This window comes from Cygnus atratus, chromosome 2 (genome assembly GCF_013377495.2).
Source record: "Cygnus atratus isolate AKBS03 ecotype Queensland, Australia chromosome 2, CAtr_DNAZoo_HiC_assembly, whole genome shotgun sequence".
Lineage (NCBI taxonomy): Eukaryota > Metazoa > Chordata > Aves > Anseriformes > Anatidae > Cygnus > Cygnus atratus.
This window is the reverse complement of record NC_066363.1, coordinates 156,766,232-156,793,113: the sequence shown is the minus strand read 5'-3', so window position 1 is coordinate 156,793,113 and position 26,882 is coordinate 156,766,232. Positions and strand designations below refer to the sequence as shown.

Here is a 26,882-nt window from a genome sequence, read left to right as displayed (position 1 = left end):
ACCCCCGATAGCTCCTGTCCTTCTATAATCATATTCCCGTATGAAGTCTGAAGGTGAGGTCTTGTAAATGGCTGTGGTATCGCTGTAGCATCTCTCTCGCCTGTCCCTGCTCACATTGAATCTTCAGAAATGGTTTGCAGGTTGGGCTCGAGGAGCTTCTAATCCCCTTCCCAAGCAAGGCTGCATTTCCCTACGCAGTGCCGACCTGGAGAGCAGGAGCTGCACCCAGATCCGTGGGCAGGATCAGGCCCTACGGCTGTCTGGTTCAATCCTCAGCATCACCTTCATCTTTGGCAAGCGTCTCAAAGTAAGGTTGCTTTCAATCTGCTGCTGAATTTTGTACGCCTTCTGTTGGGATCACCTCAGACCTGGCTTTCTGCCCTGCTCTGGATCCCGATTTCTGGCCTCTCTGGCACAAGTGATAAACCGAGCTGGACCATTTTCTGCGTGTTCTTGTGTATGGGCTGTTTGGAAACGTGAATTTCCTCCTTTTATCACTTGTCCTGCCCTGTAAACAATGGTCTTTCAAAAATTCAGTCTATCAGAACGGAGCCCAGCACCCCCCCAGCCAGGATAATCTGCAAATTCCAAAAATATCCTGCTGGCTTTAACTGAGCTCCCGGTCTGGAGGTGTTCAATACCTCCTGTAAATGTTATACGAGGTGTTCAGTACCTCCTATAAATGTTGTATCTGGCCACTTCCAGAAACTTTTTTATTTCTTTGCAGAGTGGAGATGAAGTCCACGCACTTCAGAGCTTACGTAGTTGGCCAGAAAATTCATGTTAAATTAGACGTTTTAAAGTTAGGGTTAAACGTGGATGCTCTAGGAGGAACCTAAAGGCAACAAAACGCCCCCGGTACTCGGACAAATGATTTTTAGGGGCATGGACGGGTCGTTGCGGGATCCGCTGTGTTTTCCTTGCCTGATTTGGGAAGCCAGGCGTCGCGGCTCGCCAAGCCAGGCATTTTCTGGCAGGGAAGAGTCATTACAGGCATACCTGCTGCCTGACACGGGCTGCATCAGGTGACTTTAAAATGGTTGTTTATCCTGCTCTGGTACGGATTAGGCAAATTCTGTAGCGATGGGCTGCCCCTGCAGCCTCGAAAACATCTGATCTTGTATTTTGTTTCAAGGTAGGAACACAAATGAAGAGCAGATGCACTGGGCTCTGCTCCTGCTTTTCCCCTTGAGTTCTTTTTTCCGTGGAACGTGACAAAAATAGGCTTGTGGTGTCAGTTTATCACCTCTGTAGTTGTTCTGCACCGTACCTGCCTCTTTAGGAGAAAAAAAAATGTTTGTTTAAAGGGGTTAGGGGACCACTTAGGGGATATATTCCTCATATCAGTGCAGCTGAAGAAGTGCATGGGGGAGCTTTAAAGATATTTGGGGCAGAGGAGAATAAGATGTAATCAGTTAAAAAGCTGAGGTTGGCTCTTCTTCTGTGATTTAATTAAGAGTGCTTTAATAACTGCTCCCTGCTTCACTGAGGTGCTGAAAATCATGGCTTAAAACTCCTGCGCCAGGGCTCCAGCGGTTCAGAGGTCCAGAGGCTGAGGAGGTAAGTGAAGAGGAAGGTTATTTTTCTGTGCTGATGTAGCAGAAATAAATTTTCAAAGGTTTTTAAGCTGGAACCTTCCCGGGAAGGGGGCTTGGAACAGCTTTGTAAGGTACGAAAGGATTTCTGAATTCAATCCTAAAAAATGAGTCGGGTTTCCATGGTTCAGGACTACATGATGCTGTGTTGGTGGGTACCCCCGTGACTCGGACGTGTCGCATTCATCGGTTCAAACGACGGCAAAAAGCTCGTGAGCCCAGTGATGTAAGGTGCAACAGCTTCTCCCAGCCTGATAGAAACGTGCGTCGCAGTTTGGAAATGAGCTCTGCTCTGCTTTAGCCCTGCTGGGGCCTAATTCTTGCACGTTGGGAAAGGAAATGTTTGGTGCCTTCGTGGAGAGTTGTTTAACTTCGGAGGAATCGTTTTTACGGGTGGATCTGTCATCCCACGCATAGCCGCACTGATTGAAACGTAACGTGCAAAAAATGGTTGCGTGTAAAAAAAAAAAAAGAATTAAAGTCTGCAGTACGAAGACTTTTCGTCCTGGGTCACTACATTTTGTCCCAAGCCATCAGTCTCAGTTATTTGGTGAAAAGTGCCTCCGTGGATCTCGTTGTCCTTCGTACAGGAATGCAGGCAGAATAATTTTGGAAAAGCTCAGAATTTCGGAGCCGCAGCGAGCAGGTTTATCTGGCGGGGAGCTGGGGCTCTCGTTCTGCTCCAGTTACCCAAATTTCCTGTCTTCAGCTTCAAGCTACGGCCCTTGGAGCTGAAAATCCTGAGATGGAGATCTTTTTTTTGTAGCTATAGTTTGGAAGGCTTGGACGTGAACGCAGCTATGCATTTAAATCTCTCTGGTACGTGTGCAGAGTGCGTTTCGGTTGTGTTAATGTTCAAGCCAAAACATGCAAGTTTATAGGAGAAGGCATTTCGGAAAGTCTGAGGCAGGCTGTATAAACACCAGCGCTGTCTTTGCCGTCGGCCCCCCTCACTTTTTTTCTGGGAGGATGGCTTTCTCTAGCCCCCTACCCAAAAGGCAGGCAGTCGGTGTGATGAATACCTAGAGAGGGGGGCGATCCCGCTTCTTTTTGGGGGGAAAAAAAAAAAAGGTGACTTGATTAAAATGCTCCGTGTGACAGCCCTGTTAGCAGCCTTGGTTTGTCTAGAGCTCGTGAAAACAGCCGGGGAACGGCGGTGTGCTCCCGCAGCGATGCTCTGACTCAGGGAGAAACCATCCCTCCGGCCCGAAACCTGCGGCTCGCTTGCTGAAGCCAACGGGCAGAGCACTAATGGGATTTCTCTTTCCCTCAATACGGCTACACGAGGAATTAACCTCAATAAAGGCAGCGGCGTAGAGGAATGTAGCTCCTCTGGAGGAGCTTAGCGTGGGTTCTTTTCCAGACTCCTCTCTGTTTTTTTCTTCCTCAATCTGTAACGAAGGAGAAGAAGCCGGGGCGTTTATCGATACGCCCGATTCGGCGGCGTTTTTAAAACGTGAAATAACTTAAAGGGAGTCCCGAGGACTTCAGAAAGGGCAGGAGGCTGGAAGAACAGCTGCCAGAATGCAAAGGTTAAGCAAGATACCTGTAACGTTTGTTAGCTCTCGTGTTTCCTTAGCTCTAGGGCAGTGACCGAAGGAGCTGCCCCCGCTGCTTGAGGCCCGTAGGAGGACCACGCGAACGCGGTCCCAGCTGAAATTCGGAGAGAACTGCCTGGCCGGGTGCTCAGGGGGGTGTCAGGCCAAAAGCCGCCTTCCTGAGTCACCCTTTTCCAAGCGTGTAGCCTAAAAACCAGGCTGGTTTTCCTCAATGTGCAAAGGCAAGCTGGTTTTTGCTCACTTGCCCTATTTAATGCACACGCACAGGATTTGGGATGTCCTGGCCGCGCTCTTCACCTTACCGTGGCTCGTTGTTGTTAATCGTGCTTCTGCCTCCCATCAGGCTGAGTAAGAGCAATGCAGAAGGGCAGCCAAGGCTTCCCCTAGGCCAAAACCCCATGGAGCAGCTGCTGGGCTGCCCCCACCCCGCTACCAGCAGCCCCGTGGCCGGCAGGACCCCGTTAAGCCAGCCAGACGTGGTTGAAAAATTGCTCTTAATCATTAACCAGATTATTAGGGGGCGTCCCTGGGTGGCACAGAGATTTCGGAGTTAACACCTGGGGTTTGGCGCTAGGTGGAGGGGAAAGAATAGGGTTTTTTAACACCGCTTTGGGGTTAGGTTCAGTACAGCGGCGTCGTGGTCATATCCCGGGGTATTAATGCGTTAATCGCTGCAACAAAAGCTCCACTGTGGGTAACAGAGCAGGCCTGCACGTCGGTGCTGAAGGATTTTATGTTGTCTGCGTAAATCTGTTGGGTTTGGGGATTGCGGAGTGCGCTGGAGCTGTAGAGTTTAGAGTGCGTTTGAGCTGAAGTGCCGTTGTTTATAAACGTACTGGTGTTTCTGAAGCAGTGACGGGAAAGTATCGAGCCCGGGACAAACTGGGCTGCCGCATGTCTTCAGGCGACGCGTGTCATTGGGGCTGCTGCTCCCGCAGCAAGACGGAGCGCTGCAGCCTTACGTAACGCCAGCACGAGTGGGGCAGCGGGCGCAGCTCACGCATTGTAATTGCGGCCCCTAAACGAGGATCGGCGTGGCAAAACAGCGTGCTGATCGGGGCATTCCCGTCCGGGTTTGCAGGCCTAGTGTCGTTGCTCGTGACCTTTCAGTCCTGCATCTGCAGCTGGCGGCAGGAGGCAGCGTTTCAGCCTGGGAATAGGCAGGGTGACGTTGTGGAGTTAGCCTCGGGTGCTTGCGCGGGTACGTAGGGATAAAGGGGTACAACCTACATCTCGCAGGCACTCCAGAGGAAGCTCTCAGCTTTTTTTTCTTGATTTAAACATCTCTGTCACATCCCCAGACCTGCTCTTCGCTGCAAGTTAGAAGGCAATGTTTTTATTCCTGCTGGTTCAGCACGCTGGGAGTTGCATCGGTTTTAGTCGGTGCTCCAGTTCAGCGCATTAAGCACTGGGATGCAGATTTATTGTTAGTGTCGATGCGATATAGTTCTAAATATTGGTTAATGAGTGACAGAGGAAGGCAAGATGAAAACAAGTTGCCCAAGAGCCAAAAAAGATGGCACAGGTAATCTGGAAAACTCCAGTGAATTGGTTCTAGCAGTTGATTTTTACTATAATAAAAAAATCGACAACAGAAATCGATTCTTGGGTCTTTTCACCAAAGAATTCAAGCATATAATAAATGTTGCCTTTCATTGCTCCTCTTCAGCAGCAGTAGGGGTAGCTAATGTTGGCACCTGTGTTTATTAGCTGTCTCCTGAGATATTGGTTAAGAAAGCAGAAAGTTGGGTTGTTTCAGTGGCAGTAAGCTGGAAGTAATCTTCTACCTGAATTACTGCAGGTTACTGCTGTGGAAGTAGGCTAGTAGGAGGTTTAGAGACGTAGAAATAAATAAATAAAGCCTTAAAAGCTTTCCTTGGCAGCCTTTATGGTCGTGCTAAAAGGAAAACCCCATTTTCCTGCCTGCAGATCAGCGCTCGTGTTCCTTCTCTGATGCTTCGGCCCTCAGCTGTTCCCAGGCTATTGCTTCCCCTCTCCCCCCTTCACACGTACCTTTGGCTCTCTCCTCTTAACACATGCTTCCCTTCCCTGACGCAGCACTATAAACCTTGGCTGTAAAGTAGAAACGGTCAGGGAAGCCACGTAAACCTTGCCCCACCTTTGGCAGAACGGCGGTGCAGCAGCAGAGCCTCACGAAACACCGACGGCTCCCCCACTTGCCAAAGAAGACGTGGGGAGGACAGCTGCGGGGGGCTGAGAAGCAACGATTGAACTGAGACAGAAAATGGGAAACCGGGATGACTGAAATCCGTTAAGAGGCCTGTCACTTATTTCCTTAATCCCATTCTTCAGAAGGGTCGTTTGACCCAGCGTGGTTGCTGCTGGCTGCACCAAAAGGCACGATGAGCGCGTCGGGAGGGTGTAGAGCTTGAAAACACCTCCGGGACTCTCTGAAACACCACGCTGTGTTTCGGACCAAAGCTGCTCAGTTGTTTGGGTTGTGTTTAGGAAGCTCCTGGTCCGGCTGTGGGCATGGCGTGTAGCCGGGGGTGTCAGGCACAGCCTCTCGTCATCCTTTCCAAATTCTCCAAGTTGTTTCTGCTGTCAGAGCGTGACTTCTTTACACCCGCCTACGAAGGAAATTTAAAATCTGAAATCCACGCTTTAAGGAAATGCCGGGCAGATCTTCCAGCATCTGAAGCAGTTTCATCCTTTTAATATCCCTGCTAATTATTTGTTCATCTATCTCGGGCTAGATCCAGCTTTTCTCTGTAGCCTTGTCCTTACGACACAGAGCAACTAAAGCAGAAACGTGAGCGCATTTCAGAGGCAGGAATCTGCTGTAAAAGTGTTTGGATATCATGGTGAGGAGGGCGGGGGGTCCCTGCCCTGCATTCAGGGCCCAGCCACTTTTTCTGGTGGCTTTGGAGATCATTATCTGTATTTTACCCTGGGGTACCAGTCCCTCAAAATACTGTGCCTTTTATATCCTCGTAATACCCCTTTTAATGATTTTTTTCTCTTGGTTATCGCTGCCGTCTCTCCCCCGGCTGTCAATAACCCACCCAAACAGCGGCAGCACGCTTGAACCATCGCTCTCACAGCCCGCAGCTGATTCCTCGTTCTCACCTGGCCTCGCTTCGTGTCGCCAGGAGCAATCCCAGAGCCTTCGGAGCGAAGGAGAGGACGGACTTCTTGCAGCTGGGCGATGCTTCGTGCTCCGGAAAAGTATGTTCAGAACGCAGAGCGCACGTCCTGCTGCCCATAAGATGCATGTAACGTGCTGACAGCTCGTGAAAGCTGCAGACCGGGCAGAAAGGCTCGTGTTTGACAGCCGCAAGAAGAATTTCAGGATGGAAATCTTACCAGCGCGAAGATCTAAGCCACGGTTTCGATACCGTTCCTGTTTTACGTTCTGCTTATTGCCACGGGTCATCTCTGAGACCCTGAGCAAACACAAGCTGCCTGACAGCTTGATAGGCTGGGATTTTTACGGAGAAAGCAAACGGCGATTAAAAAGCTCGTGGTGGCGGGTTTGTTCTGAGCTCTTCCACCTGCACGTGGAAGTTGAAATGAGCCCTGTGGTCGCACACGCTGCCCACTATAATTTTTCTCCAGCATCCTCGTGCTGCTGGCAGCTTGCTCGGGGCACAAGATACCGTGACATCAGGGGTGCAGACTGGGGGCTCTCTCTTCTCGCACGGCATCAGGCTGTGATTGCAAGGAGTTCTCAAAAGCAGTTCCTTCTTAAAAGCTTGTACTTCCAGCTCTGGCAGCTGTTCAAATCGCGGTAATGGGCACCAGGAGAAATTACTCTGCTCTCTCCCACCCCTTCCCTCTTGCTCAGAGTTTCTCTTCCAGCCCAGAAGCTACAAGGTGGCTCCTCAGGGGTGCTGTAACATCAGGGGCCGTGTTCGCTGTGCTGCAGGGTCGTGGTCAGACCACCAGTCAAGTCCCTCCCAGTGCACTGCTCCAGTATGTACTGGTCCAGGTATGGCTTCACAAGGGTTTGTGATTCAAGCTCATGGTGGTACAGTGCTCGGAAGAGGCAGGCAGCTCATTTTCAGTTTCTCAGGGGGATCCCAAGCATGAGATAGCTCAGTATTTGTATTTTAAAGGTTAGGGAGCAGACATCAGCTTGCGTTTCTGAAATGATCGCAGCCCTATTCCGAAATCCCTGTTCCTCATATAGATACTCCAAAATGCCCGAGTTTGCACTGTTTTCTCCAAATCTGCTGCAACAAGACGAAGAGCAGATACTGAGGCTCCGACTCTTTCGCAGCTTTTTGACAAGCATTGATCTTTGCTGGCTGCGTTCTTTAAAAATACAGCCTAAACAGAGCAGCTTGCGGAGGGAATACATTTCAAACAGATCAATGCACGGTATTTTTAGCAACACGCCGTATCTTACAGGGGGATGAAGCTGCAGAATACAAAGTATTTACGTGCAGGGCCCGACAGCTTCTTGTGGTAGCCCAGAAACTTGGACGGTGTTTGCTTTTAGGCGCATAAACAAGTCTCTAGGTGATGATTTCTGACGAATGAAACCAGGCGCTTAGCATCCTATTCCCATATCAGATCTTATTGTTAAGCTTATAAAGAACTATTTTTCCCCCAATAGAACTTATCAAAAAGAGGTTTTGAATAGAAAGCCCTGCATGGGACTTAATCTTTCTTCCACGGAGCCCGTGACCTCACGCAGCCCTCAGCCCGCTGGTGACACAGTGAGCATTTCCTGTGAACCGTGAGCAGTGCTGGTCCCACTATTGTTGGGCACTTTTTTTTTGTCTGGGAAAAAACAAACCCTTATTTACTAGAAGCCAGTGTCCTGTTTGTTTGTAGCTGGCTGGGAAATGCCATATTACAAGGGTCTCAGTGGCTGCCGGCGCTGCTAACAGAAGCTGTTGTTGTGTTTTGCTCTTTTTCTCACTGATTTCTATGAGACTTCGGAGTCCGACTTGTGACCTGCTCCGGATCCAGTTCACGGCACAAACGCTAACCTTGTTTATCCAATCTGCTTTTGTCCTCCTCGGTGTTTCCTCAGATTAGCTGTCAGTAAAATGCTAAATAATAATCCTGCAGTTGCTATTCCTCCCCCTTTTTCCCCCCGAGAGGCCGCGTCGCTGCTTTTCCAAGCTGGCGCACGGTCGAGCTGCTACCTGGCAAGGCAAACGCATCGGTGGAAAATTCCAGGCAAAATAAAGGAACAGCATTGCACTGGTAATGGGATGCAGCTGCTCTGGCCTTCGAGTCCTCCTGCAAGCCTCCTCTAAAAGCGTTGGCTGCGGGATTCTTCCCTTGGCCATCCGAAATCGGCCCCAGCCCAGTGAGAGCCTGTTCCAGGTGGGTACAGCAGCTCCCAGCAGCTGGGACGTTTTACGTTTGGCTGCGGCGAGGCCGTCATGTCGATGTCAGGCCTGCTGGGCCTTGAAATCTCATCCAAACCGGCGTCTGTACATCTGTGGTGCGCATCAGAGGCTGGATGCTGCCTCCTGGCACGGCACCGCGGCCAAGGGTTATTTAAATCCGTGCTGCGTCGGAGTCCCTGCCGCTAGATGGGGTATCGGGAGGAACTTCTTGGTGTTAAAATGTTCCCTTTATGTCTTCGTTTCAGCTCGTCGTCTTGGATGCCTTCTTAGCTGTCTTCCCGTTTAAAAATGTTGTATGAAATGGTCAAGTTGTGTAGGGAAGGTATAGCACATACATACACGGAGAAAGGAACCATTAGGATGTGTAATTCCCTTCCTCAGCTGCCCAGCACCCTTCACAGACAATTTCTCTAAAGTTTCCTTGACAGAGCTCCTTCTCGTGAGGCTGCAATCTAACTTTCGGAAGACATCCACATATATATTCATTTATATTTAAGTATTTCCATGTCCAGTCCCCGTATTTATTTTATTTCTGCTGTCAAATCATGGACACCGACGTAAATATGCTTGCGGTGCACGTAGCCGTTGAAGGTACTAAAACCTCTTTTAAGCAAAGTGGTTTGGCTTTGGATTTCTCCTTGTCTGTCTGGAACTTTGTCATTTATATCAAAACATCCAGCACTAACGCAACCCTACTACTGAAACGATGACGGTGCTGTACACTCTGCCAGTAGGATTATATCTATAAGGTATGTTCTGAAGCCTCACGTCATGGTGAGACTGCTTGAGAAAGCTCTTTCTTGGAAGACCCATGGTAGGTAGGACTCTGTGAGCTCCACAAATGTTCGATTTCCCATCACCAAAGCAGGGTGCGGACATCAGAGGCAACACCTACATCTATACGGAGAGAAGAGGCTTCTCTTGGCACAGAGCATCACGGTTCAGACCTCTGCGTGGTACAGAGCAGAGGTTTGATTCACAGGGTAGGCTACGTCTTCTTGATAGCACATCTCAGCTCTAATAGAGAGAAAAGAAATGCAAAAGTGAGCTTTTGGTAACTAACTTTCCTGCCCATCGGTAAAACGATTGCTTTGTTCGGTTGCTCATATATGCAGGTGAGCAGGCTGGTGCATGAGGTTCCAGAAGTTGTTATAGAGCTTTGCTGCTCAAGCAAGAGAAAAATGTTGAGAAAATCGAGCAAGAGAAAAGAGAAAAATGGTCCTTAGCAATCCGGGTACAACCGGTGGGAACTGCTCCTCCCTGAAAGTTATCCCTTTCCTGTTTATTTGGGGGAGCAGGGAAAGCTCCTGCAAGACAGAATTTTAGGAATTCTGCTTGGTTTGGGGCTAATGGTTCTTGTAGAGATTTTTATCACAGCCTCTTTTTCCAAAGATAGACGTTTTGGCTGCTAAAGAGTAGTTCAATAAACAAATCCAAAGTGGTTTGTGTAAAGCAGGATCTCCAAACATCACGTGCTTGGATAAGTGTCCTTATTTCCCTTCCATAAAAGCTACCATACATCCCGAGCTCAATTTTGAAATCCTTGAGATCTGCATCTTTTGCAAGCCATTATCAATGCAAATATTTGGATTTAGGCTTTTATTTATAACCGATGCTAGGAGGATCACCCTTTTCCATCAGCGAAGATGAAGCCTTCTCAAGAAAGCACTTGAGTCTCTCTCCCCTGCCTCACAGAGGCTACGATGAGTTTCCACGTTTCGGTGTGTAACAGAGGTTGGGTAAAAGCCCTTTTTTCCTTTTATTTACTGCTCTGTAAAATCAGAACGCAGGCTTTAAGCTGCTTTGGAGTTATTACATGTGAAGTTGACCTTGAAAGTACTGAAGTCAGAGTAATGGTAGCAGTAAAAATCCCTGGGCTTTGATAATCTTGGGCCATTCCTATGCCAGCTGGTGAGCTGTGGCTATACAGCATGCACCAAGCAGCTAGCTTTCCGATTTAGAAGTGTGCAGTTTTTGCAGTCGAAGGAAAAATATTTGTAAACAGGTCCTAATTCTGTGCAGAAGTGATCATTTCAGACGGATTAAGGTAGCGTTTCGAGAACTTTTTTGGTTTTTTCACCCTAAATAAATCACAGCCTACTCGGCATTTAGTTTTGCGTGCCCTGAGCTAAACGCATCCTCTTTTCCATGTTAATTTTCTTTGGAGCGAGCCCCCTTGTGTGTGCCCGTACAGGCCTACGCAGGCGGCAGCCTCCTGGAGCAGGTGAGGTGCTGGTTAAACACACGCTGCCCAACTAAAATCCCAGGCAAATGGAGAATTTCTCTGCTTCTCTTCGGGCTGCTGGCTCGCTGACAGGCACCAGCGAGCAGGATAGTGCTCGTACAAACCCAGACTTTTCCCAGGGATCTCAAACCTGGTGCAAAAGGAGCCAATAGCTGTACGGTAAGCGCTGATGGGGAGGGTTGGTCTCGGGCACAGCCCTGCAGCAAAGGAAGGCGGCTACACCAGGATGCTCACCCCATTCCCCAGGGGCACAGTGCCAAGGGTGTGTTTGGTCCAAAAGCGCAGGTCGTGCAGGTTTGGGAAAGGCAACTCTTCCAATAACTCTGCACTCGTCATCGCAGCCATCAAGTTACATCACCTAGACCCTGGCGTCAAACCTCGATTCTGAATCCTGATGGTGAAATTGGTTTTTAATGGTAGCTTCTGAGCAAAAACTTGGGTTTTTTTTTTTTCCTGTAATGTAAGTACTGTATCACCGCAGTCTCGGGAAAACCTGCTTTAGCTAGCGGAGGAAGTCAGCATCGTTGGTCAGGATTTGATGGCACTTTAAGTAACAGGAGATCAGACTTCCAAACTTGCAGCCTGGGCTATTCCGGACGGGGATTGGTGTAATCCCGCTGGCAGCAGGTGTCTGAGGACGCAGAACGGAGCACGAGGGGCAGGTCGATGCCCCCAGCGAAGGTCAGACACTGCTCACACAGCGTCTGGCTCTCAATTATAAATGATTTTCCTTCGGAGGATCAAGACACTGAGCTTGCTGGTCTTGGCATTCGCTGGGCTGCCAGCGACTGATTGTTTTGGTTGCAACGCTTTGCTAAAGAGCACGCCGGAGGGGTTACCTGACCTGTGCTGATAAGCTCAGACGGGGACAGATGGCAAAAAAAAGACCTGAGCACATCTCTTCTGGACCAGCCTGCCATCTGCAGGCCGCTGCTTTCCGTGCTGGAGAGGTGTAAAGCAGAGCTTTTTGGTTTCCTTCTCCTCCCACACAGCTCTCCTTCTCCAAAACTTATTATTTGTGATATTATTTTTTTCCCTAGGTAAATATTACATGGTAAGTCCAGTCTGTTTCCATCTGATGCTATGAATAATTCCCTGGGTTCTGAAAAAATAAAAATAAAGCAAGGATATTAGAGACAAGCAAGCTTCATCAGCTGATCTCTGCATTTTAATGAATAATTATTTCTCCTTCCATTGTCCATTGATCAATTCTATCATAAGCAAACATTTAAAAATTTCCTTAAAAATGGGAAATTGCTCATGACAGCCAAATTCTGCCCATCATCCTCAGCCCATTCAATCTTTAATAACTCTTTCAGGCAGTGGCCTTGGATGTGCAGTGCTGCTGTGATGTTGGGCTGCTGCTGGACGTTAGAAGCCCTGGTGAGCCAGGGACGTGTGTACAGCCAGCTTGCTTCCAAGCATCCCAAAAATCTTTGGTTTTATCGTCTGTGGATGTACCGAGGATGCAGCAAAGCAACCAGGCTTCTACACGGCAAATCTTGGCTGCTGCTCCTTTACAGAGGCACTCCCTGCTAAAATCCTAACAAAAAAATGAGCATGTTCAGCAAAATTCAGCAAAAGTGGGATTTTGGGGCACTGATTCAAACCTGGTGTAATCTAGCCTGATTAGTCCCCCCTTCCTTTTTATTTTAAACTTTTATTTCAATAGCTTAAATATACGTATTGTTGTGTTTTTTAACCATTGTTAAGAAATCTTACCGGAGTCGTGCGTTTAGGAACAAATGCAAGTAAACCAAAGATCAGTTGACAATTTTATAATGTAGAACAAAATGTCCTGCACAAGGTCAAATGTCTGCTGCGTACCACGTAACCTTTAAATCCTTTTTGTCTTTGTTCCAGGTCTTCCTGAGCAATACTACAGCCTCACTTGGTTCCTTAGCCCTATCCTGGGCTTGATCTTCACTCCGCTTATAGGTTCAGCTAGTGACCGCTGCACGCTGAGCTGGGGCCGCCGGCGGCCTTTTATCCTCGCTCTCTCCATTGGTGTCCTCTTTGGAGTTGCACTTTTCCTTAATGGCTCTGTTATAGGTAAATAACGGGGAAAACACCTGCATGTATCTCCTGCTAACGTAGCTGCTGTAAGATTTTTATGGAAGAAGTTACTATAACGATAAGCAGTCGAATAATTCAGTGTTAAAGTCATTAGAAATCTGTGCAACACCACATTTGAGCTGCCCACCCTAAACGTTTTTACTTACTCCAAAGTCAGAGCTGTGCTAAGTGTTGTACAACAGGAGCTGTAAGGGTCGATGCGGAGTTATTCACGCAGCGGCTGCCAGCAGAATGTTTGCAGTCGCCGAGATGAATTTCGGCGATTCTTGACATGGGAAAATTGTAGCAACCTGTTCACAGGGAAATGTTTCCTGTTGTGATCCGTTTTCCCTTTAATGCATATCTGGCAACACATCCTGTTTCCAGCATTATTTCAAAAATTATCTTTTCACTTTTTCTTGTGCTTTTCTTAGACCCGGTATTGAAAAAGTCCAGAGCACAGTTAATATTTGTTTATCAAAAACGATGTGGGAAAATAATTTTTCCTGAGCCCCCATCAAAGCTGGTAAAAATAGTTCTCCTTGAACATAGTTTGCTACAGAACTTAATCTCCAATCTAAGATTCTTTTGTAAATTTAGTGTAAGAGAGGTGACAGCGAGTACATTTGGGAAATGTTTACATTGTGATGCAAATGAAAGGAACTTAACACCTAATAATATCCTCTTGGCTCTCTTTTTTTTGGGGGGGTTAGGTACAGCTCTATTGTGAAAAGGTTGTACTAATTGAGGGAAGTGAGCGGAACATTGCCTTGGCTCAGCACGTTAGCTTTTCAAAGCCAGATTGGGTTGACATACGAAGCTTTTCAGTTTTCTGCAAATTGCAGTGGACAAACTGTTCAGATGAACAAGGTTTAGCTTGTTTTTTGAATTTACCCAAGCAATAAATATCAATTATTTGAATTGCTCTCGTATGGTACCAGTTTTGCTTCGTTGTTGTGTCACCAAGGCTTACTCCTCCAGCTCCAGATGTAGGCAAAATACTAGACGGCAGCCCTTTTGCAAGATTTTAATTGACAAGGAGCTCTTATTTCCTCACCTTGGCTTAGGGCAGAGGCCATTCATACTGGCAAGCAAATCTTTTATAGGTTTATATTGAAGTTTCTCACCTTCTAATAAATCAGCACAAAATACAGTTTTTGACTTTTCTCCTATTCTTCCTTACACAATAGTACAGTCTATGGCATAGCTTTCTAGAAAACCCACGTGTTTCAGATACCCAGAGCTACTTTTGCTCAATGAAACTTCTTTAAGCACAGAGGTTGTTGCAGTGCACTGCGAAAGTGATCCGTGTTCGTTAGGCATCCGTTCCTGGGATGTTGTTGTGGTAGATTTTGAGAGAATAACCCCTTCTGAAAAGCACTGCGAACACTGCCGTGCCTCTCCCAAGGGAGCCTGGAGGAACCTCAGCAGAAGTGAGCCATGTCCCATGGTCTTCTCCAGACCTCTTCCGTAGCCAGCTCATCTCGCTCCACAGCCATCTTCATCATTTCCCCAAAAATTTTAACACTCTTGCATGTCTAACAACTAAATCTCTCAGATTCAAGTAATTCATGCCTTTGTCAATGATTAGTTTTATCAAAAATTCTCCGGCAATAGATGAGGTTTGTCATTCTGCTTTTGGATGCTCTCCTCTCTCACCGTGGCTGTCTTTTATAAGAGCAGCCTTCAGCCTTTGGAGGAAAATACACGAGGAACACGAAATAATCTCCAATGCTAGCAAAGCGTTAAGAGACACTTTAAAAATAGCATTTTGAAAACTAAATGTCAGCCTTCCAAGTGTAAAAACATAATCTTCTGTCCCAGACCTTCCATGAAGCTGTGCCAGAGAGCTAAAATTGCCAGTTTATTCTGCAAAGGAATGTTTCCAGTAAGTGTGCTGGCCACCTTTCTCTTGAGATTAACCTTGCTCTTTGTAGTGTTTGCTTTTGGGCTGACGTGCTCAGATTCCTCTGCTGTTCTCCCTCAGGTCTGGCTATTGGCGACGTCCCGGACAAGCAGCCCATCGGTATAGTTCTCACGGTGCTTGGCGTTGTGGTGCTGGACTTCTGCGCCGATGCAACGGAAGGGCCAATTCGGGCATACCTGTTGGATGTGGTGGACAGTGAAGAACAAGATATGGCCCTGAACATCCATGCCTTTTCAGCTGGTATGTGGCTAGTTGGTGTGGTCTTGGCAGCTGTCAGCTCTTCCTGATGACCGAGTTCTGGCTGAATTGATTTTTCCTGAATTCACTGCTTGTTTTTTCATCCTTTACCACTGCCACTTCCTTACTAGTATTGAAGCTCATAGTGCAGCTGTCTTGGAGGAAATACCCATATGGAACCCCGGGCAGAGAATAGAAAAATTACTTACAGAATCAGAGAATTGTAGGGGTTGGAAGGGACCTCAAGAGATCATCGGGTCCAACCCCCCTGCCAAAGCAGGTTCCCTAGAGCAGGTTGCCCAGGTAGGCGTCCAGACAGGCCTTGAATATCTTCAGGGATGGAGACTCCACAACCTCCCTGGGCAGCCTGTCCCAGTGCTCCATCACCCCCACCGTGAAGAAGTTCTCTTGCATGTTGGCGCGGAGCTTCCTGTGCTCCATTTTGTGGCCATTGCCCCTTGTCCTGTCCCCACAAACCACTGAAAAGAGGTTGGCCAAATCCCTCTGTCTCCCACACCTCAGGTATTTATACACATTGATAAGATCCCCTCTCAGTCTTCTCTTCTCAAGGCTGAACGGGGTATGAAAGATAAGTGCAAAGAGCATGTACCTTGTGGCATAAAGCAACAAGGTGGTGGTTAGCATTATAAAATTTTTAAACCACTTGGTTAAAATTAGGACTTTCAGCGTTTGGTGCTATATGATGAATAGACAAAACTGAGCAGAAGCAAACTGGAGCTATTCTGTTACTTAAACGTAGGTTTAAGTTCTTTTCCCCAGGTGCTTTACTTGTTAGTGAACCTTGTATGCATAGACCTGTTGAGAAAAGGGCAGTAACCTACAAACTGAGGAGCAGAGTCACTGCTGCACCTTTCAGCAGCAGTACATGCTCACTCAAAGACATGAATCTGAAGACGTATCCTCCAAACACTTGCAGTCCTTCCTTTATTTACCATTTTTCCCCAAACAGGCACCCTTCAGGCACTGCATCCCTTTTGAGGCTAAGGGCGCAACAGCCTTTCTCCCATACAGTAGCATCTGTACAGCCCCAAAAAACATAGCTTTGCACAAAAGCATCGTGTTTATTTACTCCTCCATGTCTTTATGGATGCGTGGAAACTGTAAGGGCAGCAGAAATTAGTCCTGCAGCCCTCAGGTTGTCCAGAGCTAGAGTATATCCATGTGTCCCAAAGAAGGCATTTTACCAAAGAAATAGCCGTATCTGTCATTTTATTACATTGTGAACCAAAAACCAAAGAAATTTTCATTTAAGTTTTGTTGAAGTTGTCTGATGTAAGCAACTTGTCTGTCAGGTTTAATGTGCTTTTTTGGCCGTGCGTATTGACATAACTCCGCTTTCTCTTCCACAGGCCTCGGAGGAGCAATCGGTTATATGTTAGGAGGGCTGGACTGGACACAGACCTTCTTGGGTGTTATTTTTAAATCTCAAGAGCAAGTCCTTTTCTTCTTCGCAGCCATTATTTTCTCAGTCTCCGTTGCTCTCCACCTTTTTAGCATTGAAGAAGAGCAATATAACCCTCAGCAGGACAGGATTGACGACGAAGGAGACACCCTTTCTAGTGTCAAATTCAGCGGCAGCCTCCCCCCTCTGAATCGGCTGAATGTGATCAGCGAGGAGGAGCCGTACGGAGCCTCGATGTTCCACGACGAGGTTCAGTCCGAGCACGATCTCAGCATGGAGTTCCTTGAGGTGAACATTGTGAGGAGTAAGAGCGATTCCGTGCTGCACATGCCCGACGCCACTTTGGAAATAGAATCAGAGCTGCTCTTCCTGCATGACATCGAACCCTCCATTTTTCAGGACGCTTCGTATCCAAACACCCCCCACAACACCAGCCAAGAGATGATGAAGTCCAAACTGAACCACCTCTCTCCTTTCCTCAGGGACAACGAGAAGGAGGAGGAAATGTTGCTTGATAATCGCTTAAATGAAGACAAAGTCCCAAACGTGAACGGCTCCCTGCGAAAAGAGTTCCTCAACGGCCACGCTCGAATAGGCATGAAGCAGTCCAGCACTTCCAACTCCATGCGGAGGCGGAGGCACATGTTCTACCGGCAGCCCTCCTACACCTTCTCCTACTACGGCAAAATCGGCTCTCACCGCTATCGCTTCCGTCGAGCCAACGCCATCGTCTTGATAAAGTCCTCGCGCAGCATGAACGACATCTACGACATGCAGAAGCGGCAGCGGCAGAGGTACCGGCACAGGAACCAGAGCGGCACGACAAACTCAAGCGGAGACACCGAGAGCGAGGAGGGGGAAACTGAAACCACTGTCAGGCTCTTGTGGTTGTCGATGCTGAAGATGCCAAAGGAGCTGCTGAGACTGTGCGTTTGTCACCTCTTAACGTGGTTCTCGATCATCGCTGAAGCTGTGTTCTACACGGATTTCATGGGCCAGGTCATCTTTCAGGGCGATCCAAAGGTAAGAGAGGAGTTGCCGTTTGCAGACCTGCTTGGAGCTGATGGTTTCTGAGGTGTGCTCATCAAAAGAAAATGTCTTTGTATTTGCGTTTGGTGCAGGCCCCTTCCAATTCAACGGAGTTACATGCCTACAACGCGGGAGTTCAGATGGGGTGCTGGGGACTGGTGATTTATGCTGCTACTGCTGCCGTTTGTTCAGGTAAGAGACTGCACAACCAGACACTGGAATGCACCTCGTCGATGTACTGCAAGATAAAAATGGTTTTGCTTCAGTTAGCATCTGAAGCATTAAATGGCATTTAGCTACTCATCGGGAAACTAAAATTTTGCTTGTTAGAAGATTCAAGCATATATAAAAAGGGTTTTCCAAAGACTGTTTTAAAATGAAAATTATATATTTCTGAAAGTCTCTTTCGTGCTTTCTCGTGACAATGTAGGCTTGGAATACAGGCTCTGAAATTGAGAGCTTCTGACAGACTTAAATCCTGCCTTTCACACCCCACGTGCAGGCACACCTGCACCGATCAGTACCGTGGGGCTGCCTCTTTGTTGAGACGTGTCAAATCGAAGTTCAGGCAGGGAACTTGGGTCTGAACACAAACTGAAATGCGGCTGAAAACTTCAATCATCTGAGCATTTCATCTAGCAAATGCGCTTGCATTAGAAACAGCTCTGTGCTCAGAGTACAGTTGCATCGATGACGTTTAATAAAGAGATAACATTAATGAATGGACTTCCACAGAGTGGACCGTGGTATGATTGAGTTTCACGTTATTGAATTCTGCTGCAGACTCGTAGCAGGGCTTTAGGCAAGTCCCTGAGCTCATTAGTTCCTCTCTGAAGCAGGAATACGTCCTTTTCCCAGTGAGGGCAAGGCAGCGATGCTAAGCCTTGCCAAATACGCAGTGAGCATCCAAATCTTAAACAGCATATCGAGCTGCCACGGCCATGTCAATACCATAAAACCTCACCAAGTAAGCTGGTGTTTGTTTTATTCTTGATCTTTGCAGCCTTGTTGCAGAAATACTTGGACAACTACGACCTTAGCATAAAGGTGATCTACATCCTGGGCACACTGGGTTTTTCTCTTGGCACTGCAGTGATGGCTATGTTCCCCAACGTGTACGTCACCATGATAATGATCAGCACGATGGGAATAGTCTCCATGAGTATCTCCTACTGCCCCTACGCGCTTCTGGGACAATACCATGATATTAAAGAGGTATGTGGAATACTTTGATCAAGGTGGAGCATTCACGCTTCTCCGAAGATCAATGACAAAGGAGATTTACCAAATTCAGTTATTTGAGATACCTGCTTTGATGGGACATGTGCAAAAGCAGAGATTCATCCCTGATAGTAAACAGCAAGAGCTGCTCCTTAGGTCAGGTGGAATTTAACGTGAAGTGGGCTCAGCGGGGTCACGATTGCTTTATCCAGTGCTGAAACATGAAAGGATTTGCGTGCACGTGGTAGATAAAAAGAGAAAAAATAATAGTTGGAGTATTTATTATATACATGGTGGTCGCCACTGTTAGGGTAGCATTAGTTAGGTTCTTGGCAGTCTTAGATCTTGAGGTGAGTCTGGACCTGCAGCTCAGGGTCTGGGGAGATGTAAGGCAAACTGATGCTGCTGGAAATGAGGACAGCTTTACTGCCCAGTTTTTAGCACTGTGACATTTGGATTACAGATTACACGAGGATTATTTATCGTAACACGTTTCTATGCTGGCATTGGAAGGGAGATTCCTTTGTAAAATCACAGAAATAATTTTCAGCAACAGTTCCATGTAGATTTTTTTTTACGAAAGGTAATCCTGGAGCCAAAGTCACGCTAGGAGTGCCACAGTAAATATCTACCTCGGGGTAAGATGAGGAGGCTTTGATAAGGAGATAAGGAATTTGTTGCTTTGGACATGGCATAAAGTTGACCACATGGATGAGAGATTCGAGGAAGATACCAGTCTTTAAATATTTGATTTCCTGCTTTGCTTTACCTCCTGACATGTTTCTTGTATTTTCCCAGTACATTCACCACAGCCCTGGGAACTCCAAGCGAGGATTTGGCATAGACTGTGCTATTCTGTCGTGTCAGGTTTACATCTCCCAGATCCTCGTGGCCTCCGCCCTTGGCGGCGTGGTGGATGTGGTTGGCACGGTCAGAGTCATTCCCATGGTGGCTTCGGTGGGATCCTTCCTGGGGTTTTTGACAGCCACCTTCTTGGTGATATACCCCGAAGTCAACGAAGAGCCGAAGGAAGAGCAGAAAGGACTGGGTCCTCCAGAGACCACCGAGGGCAGCAGCACGAGCGCGGAGAAGCCGACCGTACTGAAGCTCACGCGCAAGGGCACTGCCGCGTCGGAGCTGGAGAGCGAGTCAGCCGTGTGAGGCCGCCGCTTGTTCACCACATTCCAGGGAGTGCAGGTGCAGGATCAAGAACTCTTTCTTTCTTTTTTTTTTTCTTTTTTCCAGGAAAACAAATTAGGATCTTCACTACTTGTAGCTAAAGTTGCAGAAGAAAAGGCAGTTTCATGCAAAAATGTAAATGAAATTCTGTAGTCCTTAATATAGGTTTGAACAGGTAGCTATGATGCTAATTGCTTTCTCTACAACTTAGAAATGTCATTTCTGAACACTTTTTTATTGCGAATACATTTAGGTTTCAAATAAGTTTTATTAATCTGCATGAGACTCACAGTGTATGCGATTAGCAGTTAGAAAAATTAAGTTTTCGGCTGTTTTTAAACTAACTGAAAATGGAAGCTATCTCGACTTATAGTCTCTTGCCTTTTTTTGTCTGAACATTTCAGATTTCACTAGTGCAGTAGCTGAATCAAACGCTTAGACACCTTGATCAGTTTTTTTCAGGAGCGTATTATTGGTCTGACAGCTACAGTTCTTTAACATTAATTTTAGATTTCATATTTTCGTTAGTGCAATTACTACAGAATAGTTTTATTTTCAAGAAGAAAAGAAAAAAAGCAATTGCTGCGGTTTCTAAGAAACTGCTGTGAGTCCTTTTAGTCATGCTGTTCAACAACTACTCCCACGTCTGCTGCTTGTCCCAGGCGGGTGGCGTTGGGTGCGTGATGTGAACCATAGCGGCTGGGAGAGGTGGTCGGCACTCGCAGGCTTTTGTCACGAGTGCTGAGCTTTGTGAATGTCATTGGAATACGCTGTGACAATTTCTTGCTGGGAGTTTCGTGTGCCGGTGAGCTCTGGGGTGTTCTTGGCGTTTAAAGCTGATCGTCTCTGGATGAAGCTGCCGTGGGGGAGGGTGTCTCTGGGGTCAGCTTCGTGGGATGGGGCGTGCGAATTCTCACTCGTGGGGAAAGGAAAGCTGTTGCTTAATTGCACTTCTTCCGATCCTTTAACCTCCCGGCTGGGAACGCAGCAGCCGGGGTAAGGGCACAGCGTCAGTACAACAACGAAGGCCTACCTCTGTAACTTTATGGCATAGTCTGGTTGTGTAAAAATCTGTGTCAGAAACAGTTTTTAGGCCTTAAAATCCAATCCACTAGCATGTGTTGCTGTTCCAGTCCGTGTGTCGGAGGACTCGTAGGCTGGAGCTCTCCCGAGCTGCTGTACCAATTCCGTCAGCGCAACCTCCGTGCCCCCTTCCTTGATTCAGGACGTAGCTGCAGTGCAAAGACATTTGCTGTGAAGAGCTTAAAAGAGTTGTGCTAATCCGATTTAAAATCTGATTTGGATCGCTGGCAGTTCCCCAGTCCATGGGCAGACAAAGCTCAGAGATCCGGCAGCCATTTAAAGCAACTTCAGAACCCGAACTTCCACCTGTCGTCTCCTGAGAAGTGTTTGTGATGCTATTTACCCATTTTCGCATGGACCTACGGGCTGCAGTCAATCCGTGTGCTAAACAGACAAATCACACAGCTCATCGTAAGATTCCTGCTGCCTCAAACTTCTTATACTACAGTACTTTAAAAATGCATGTGGAAATCATGCTGCAATATAGTCAGTCAAAAGAAAAAAAGTATATATTTCCAAATGAAAAGCAGTTTTTAATAAATTACTTGAATTGTCGATGTATTTAAGAAATGGATGTTTTGGTATATTTGAAGTCGACGTGCAGTCTTGGCTGGCATCACTGACGAATTCCCGGTGGCATACGGTGTGGCTTTCAGCTGAAGGCTTTCGGTCGGTGCCGACGTCCTTATGCTGTCAAGGGTGACGATGTCGTTTTCAGGCTGGCGAAATTGCCGAGCACTAAGTACATGTAATCGCACAGGACTTCTATTTTTTTTCAAATGTCTCAAAAAAAGTCTTTTTTTTTTCTTTAAGGTGTTTTTTTTTTTGTTTTTTTTTTTTTTATTTAGAACACATACTGTGAACTGTGTTCGGACAGGGGAATAGTACTACTGAAAAATACGAGACCTTACTGAAGAAATCAGTTGTGAGAAACACTTTAACTGAACTTCTGCCGTGAATTTTATCATCTCAATTACATTTAATATATTCTGGTGATATTCCTATATAACAGAGATGCGTGTTGTATTTCACCCTATAACTGGCATTCATGTAAAATACAAACTGAGTTAGACGTTTTAAAGTGGCTTTAATATTTTATTTTTAAAACTTCTTGAAGATTCTGCTTTTGGTTCAGTGAACACTGTCGAGTACTCCTTATTTCAGTCTCTATTTCTCAGAAGGTTCTTCTACACTTTGAAAACCTGCATCTTCTGGTCAGTGCCAGCCTTACCCCGTTTCCCCGCCAGTCATGGTTTCGGTGATTGTGAATGTAGCTTCAGCCCGGCGTTGCTCCACGCAGCACCTTTGTAAGCCAAGATTTCTTTCACAGCGCGGCCGAGCTCACCGAGGTCCAACAGGGAGATGCTGAAGCTCCCTCTCGCTGCACGTCCTGCAGAGGGAACGCAAAACAGTTTTGGGGGGGGAGGTCACGCGCTTTTATTTAGCTTTCTCAGTCGGGGCAAGCAGTGAGGAGGGAGAACGACATTTCCAGCCCAGGGGGGTTCAGTCGCAGGCAGAGCAGGGCCGGTTTGTCCCAGCCAGCGTTTTGCTGAGCCTCGTTTCAAAGAATTGGACGTTAAAAGGCAGATTTGGGATTGTTTATGGGGTTCTTTAATTACCGTTCACAACGCATAAATACGCACACCGCTTTGTAGCAGGAAGCTCTATTTCACTGCCCTCTAAAGCCAAAGGAAATAATTATCCATTGTAAACAGGCTGAAGTATTTGTAGTATTGCCAGAAGAATTAACTGGGGGCAGCCCCTGCCAAAGTATCTCCTTCTGTACCTCGGCCAGCCCGTGAAACCACCGCGCTGACTTCCAGCACGCTCGCCAGCGATGGTTTCTGACGTCTTTCAGAGTAATGCTTTTTCTGGAATTTATGAGAGTTTTCTTCCTAGCCCCGGCACTGCTCAGGGTAGAGTGGGCACTCGTTTGTGTCTAGTTGTGTCCCTTACCTTTATTTTGATACAGAAAAGATGGGTTTTGTCACAATTAAAGGTAAACTAGTATGATTTTATGTCTTTATTGCAGAAGAGAGAGTTGAGGGGTCTTTTTTTTAATTCCTGGTGATAGTAAGTGTCATTTTTTGTTTGCGGGTAGTACTGTACGAGCTCATCCCGCGTGCTCTGTGTCTTAGGACCTTCATGCAGTCGTCTGAGGTGCAGTGTTTTCCTTCCGAGTTGCTCTATACTGTAAACAATTGCAATGGATTTTGCTGCAGTCTTTCTGACCTGTAACACCTCTGCATCAGGCACCGTTAGCTCTCAGTTTCTCGAGTGTTTCGTGAGGACTTTGTGGTCGGTGAGCTGCACGGGTAGGAATATCTACGGGGAGGCAGAGAAGCTCAAACCGATCCGCTCAGCAAGGCGTAGCAAGGGTTTTGCACCGCTGGGTTATCGCAAGAGTCCAGTCGGGTCTGAACTGTTTGCGGCTGGCAATTTGAGATTCCAGAAGCAATAATTTCTTCGGAATGTTTCCCTTCCTGCTGGTTAGATGACGTTCATAGAGATTTATTACCTACATAGCCTTTTCAGAACACGACTCTGGTCGTTTGCGAGCGCTGGCAATAAGCAGTCACGGAAAGATGTGGGTTGTTCATCATCAGGAGGGAGGAAGCCAGTAAATCCAGCAGAGGTTAGCGCTCCCTGAAACACGCGGTGTCCTTTTCCCCTTGCCTCGGGAGCCCAAGGCGACGCCGGTTCAGTCTCTGCGACGAATTCTAGTTCGATCCCCGAGAGGTTTTTTTTTAGGTGCGTGCGTGCGTGCGTGTGTCGGTGTTGTGTGTACCTGCATATACACACCGGTCGGGCCAAAATACCGTGGGTGGTTGTGCTCTTCGTCTCTGTACTCAGCAAGGTTTTCAGCTGAGTTCTTCCAGGTTTTCCCTCGTCCTTGCCTGCTGCGCGACGAGCTCAGCTGTACGTATATATCTTATTTAAATCACTAAGTAAACTCCTGCATGATATTCCAAGCACATGTAGCAGCTTCGGCATCTGAAGTATCTGTTGTAAAAGAGAAGTTGGTTTTCTTTGCAGCTGTTTTGTCCTCGTTTCCTTTTCATAGGCCAAATAAATGTTAATGAACACCAAATGTTGCACAGAAATGTTGTTAATGACTGTGTAGAAGAAATACCAAATTTTATTTTTCTTTGCAGAAACTTTTATGGTTACAGAGAGTCCTCTAGCTGTTATTCTTAAACGACAAAGCTGAACGTTTGTAAAGCGCGTTGAAAGTGGTCATTTTAACCAGGGGAGCTACCCAAAGTTTTCTGTTTCTCATGTTGCATCCAGAACAAGCGCTGCGCAGAGGCGAGCTGCAGCAGCTCAGCTGCCAGCCGCCGTTTTGTTTCGGAGCTCAGCAGCCTGGCCAGTTAGAAATGGTGTTAGATAATAACCAAGGGGCTCAGGCTTTCAGCCTCGCACAGGGAAACACGGGCACTCTGACGTTGACTGAAATTACGGCAGTTTACTGGCAAATATTTCCCCCCCAAAAAAAGAGAGTATTTTCAAATTTCTTCTCAAATTCAAATTTCTTCTCAAACCACAAGGCTTTTGGTGCGGTTGTGACCTGCTAAAGCTTTACGGAAAAGCCAGGACACGGGTTCCCTTCGGCATGCTCTGCCACGTTGTTCTGAAATTTCAGAAGTTTCAGAAATTTCGGCGTTGTGGGTGGAGCTCTAGGAGCGTTGCCTTGCTCAGCCAGGCATCGCCTGCACCTATTCAATCCTCAGCGATAGCCAAATTGTAGTAAATAGCCCCAAAACCAGGAAGACTTCTCTCTTACCGCATTGGCAGTTCCCGATGATTATTTTCTTTCTGATGTAACATGAACACTAAGCCCTTTTGGTAGCCAAATGACCAGCTTCTTTTAAATGCCTCATATTAATAGAAAGCTGCATATAGGCATCTCATAGCGGAAAAAAATAAAAAGAGAATATTTAGTTCCTTTGTGAACTGGCCATATGACAACTACTTTTTTATCAACTTATTAAGTTGGGGCACTATAATAGCTCTTGCTGAGTTTAGCAATGTTTATAAGCATGTGTTAAACACATAATGTTAAGTTTTATGAGGAAAAAGGGATAAAGAAAAGTAATGTCACAGATGAATGTTTGAGTGCATAGACGGCATAACGTATGTATGTTTTTTATTTCTACACTGTTGAGCTTACTTTCTGTTTTAAGGTCAAAAAACAAAAAGATTTGTTGCATGAGAACTGTTTTATTGTGTTCTGCACTTTCTGTTCTTTTTGTATAATCTCAATTTTTTTTCATTTACGCATAGAAAACAAAAAAAAAATCAATTTAGAGATATTCTACTTCACAAGACGTTGTGTTCCAATCCGTTGTTCTGAAGTTCGATCTTAATAAACATTTCAGTAAGAGTTTGGGGCTTGCGTTCCTGTGTTGTTTGTAGGGGGCTCGGGTGGGGGCACTTTTTTTGTGACACAGTTCACGTTTGGGTGTAGGAGGAAGGGAATACACACGGAAGAGCAACGTGCTGCAGCCTGGGAGAGGTGCACGCCTGTTTTTTTTGCTGGTTGCTCTCAGTGCTTTGCATTCCCCGGCAAAGGCGAGGGGTGGCAGCCACCTGCTAAGCCAGCAAATGCCAATGCTGAGAGCGCTGCAAGGGCGGAGGAGTTCAGGGACAGCTTCCTCCCTCCTTTACCTGCACGGCAGCCTCTCCTCTGCTTTCCTGTGGTGTGAGACCCTCGGCCCAGGGCGGAATGGGATCGTTTCTGCAGAAAAAAGGGTCAGGCTTTACTCTGAAACCAACCATAAGCAGCCTCCAAAAACAACAGCTCGCATCCAAGCTAATTAATCCCTCGTGCTCTGCGGGTGACTATAGGGGAACGCTGGAGGGACGTCTGTCTCAGACGACATACGCCAGCTGGCAGGGTTAAACCTGCAGCACGAAGATGTCAGCTTTCCCACTTGGATTCCCAGCAGTTTACCTGATGGATTTGGTCTGTGACTTCTCCTGAAGGAACTTCTCCAGGAGCAGCAGCAGCAGCTCAGAAAACGTGATGCCCGTGCAGCGTTTGGTTCATTTTCGTCCTCCCTCCCTGTCCTCGCCTGCTGTCATTAAAACCGAGGAGGCCAAAGGGAGGCGAAAGCAGCGAAGAAACAAACTCAGCCTCGTGGGTGTCTCACGGTGTGGGGACAAGGGTGCGTCAAAGGGAGGAGGGAGGCTCGGGGCACCAAAAAGGGGCGGGGGGAGCCACCCAGCAGGGACCAGGCCCTAAAGGGGCTGCAGCGATGAGCAGCGAGTTACAGCAGGAAAAAGTGGGCCAAAACCTGGGGCCAAGGGTGGTGGGCAGCGGGGAAAGCCAGGTACCTGCAGGGAATCCTGCAGCCTCCATCCAGCACGCCCTACCTTATCCTCAGCCCCGCAAATGGCCTCTGACCTGGTCACAGACAGGATCCACAGCAAAGCCGTGCAGCCAGACAGCCACCACGAGGTGTGTTGTGTCCTCAGGAGGTCGTGGTGGGGATGCTGGCAAGGCAAGCGGGCTCTTCAGCCACCCGGAGGGGTGCAGCAGCTGAAATGATGCAGAGAAGCCAGAGGTAAGCAAGCCACGGCAGCGGTGAGATGACGGTTTCAGCTTTTTCACTACAGAAAGTGACAGAAAGGGGTCACTCAGTAGGGGACAGGGCCTACCCCTGCGCACAGACACACACCGGTCCGTGACTGTGGGCTGAAGGCCGAGGCAGAGGCTGTTTCCTCACTGCACAGCCCCATCGGGGAAATCGCAGCCAGCACAAGCCGGAGCGGCTTTCCAGGCAGCTCCCGTCTCCGCAGTTCCTGTGGGTTACTTCCAGAAGCAAATGCTGCCATCCCTCGGCTTGAATAATCAACTGCAGGAAGGAACAGCCCAAAAGTTAACCTTGTTCTGCAGCCGGCTTCCAAGAAACGGGGAATATTTCTAAGAGGTACAAGACGTGGCACAGGACAACTCGGGGTGGGGGCGAACCAAGCTTGAAGGCTTCACATCACAG

The 26,882-nt window shown here is 47.3% G+C and overlaps 1 protein-coding gene across 4 annotated transcripts in view; it reads left to right on the top strand.

The window, feature by feature from the left end:
• SLC45A4 (solute carrier family 45 member 4) overlaps window positions 1–25,270 on the top strand; it is a 60,971-nt gene extending 35,701 nt beyond the window's left edge. For all 4 annotated transcript variants that reach the window (XM_035561689.2, XM_050708470.1, XM_050708469.1 and 1 more), the window contains 6 exons: window positions 12,593–12,781; window positions 14,772–14,951; window positions 16,319–17,394; window positions 17,493–17,592; window positions 18,404–18,615; window positions 19,420–25,270. In XM_035561689.2, the coding sequence (XP_035417582.1) occupies window positions 12,593–12,781; window positions 14,772–14,951; window positions 16,319–17,394; window positions 17,493–17,592; window positions 18,404–18,615; window positions 19,420–19,782 (2,120 nt within the window). In that variant the 3' untranslated portion in view covers window positions 19,783–25,270. The remainder of the gene's footprint in view (window positions 1–12,592; window positions 12,782–14,771; window positions 14,952–16,318; window positions 17,395–17,492; window positions 17,593–18,403; window positions 18,616–19,419) is intronic.
• Window positions 25,271–26,882: the final 1,612 nt, after the last annotated feature.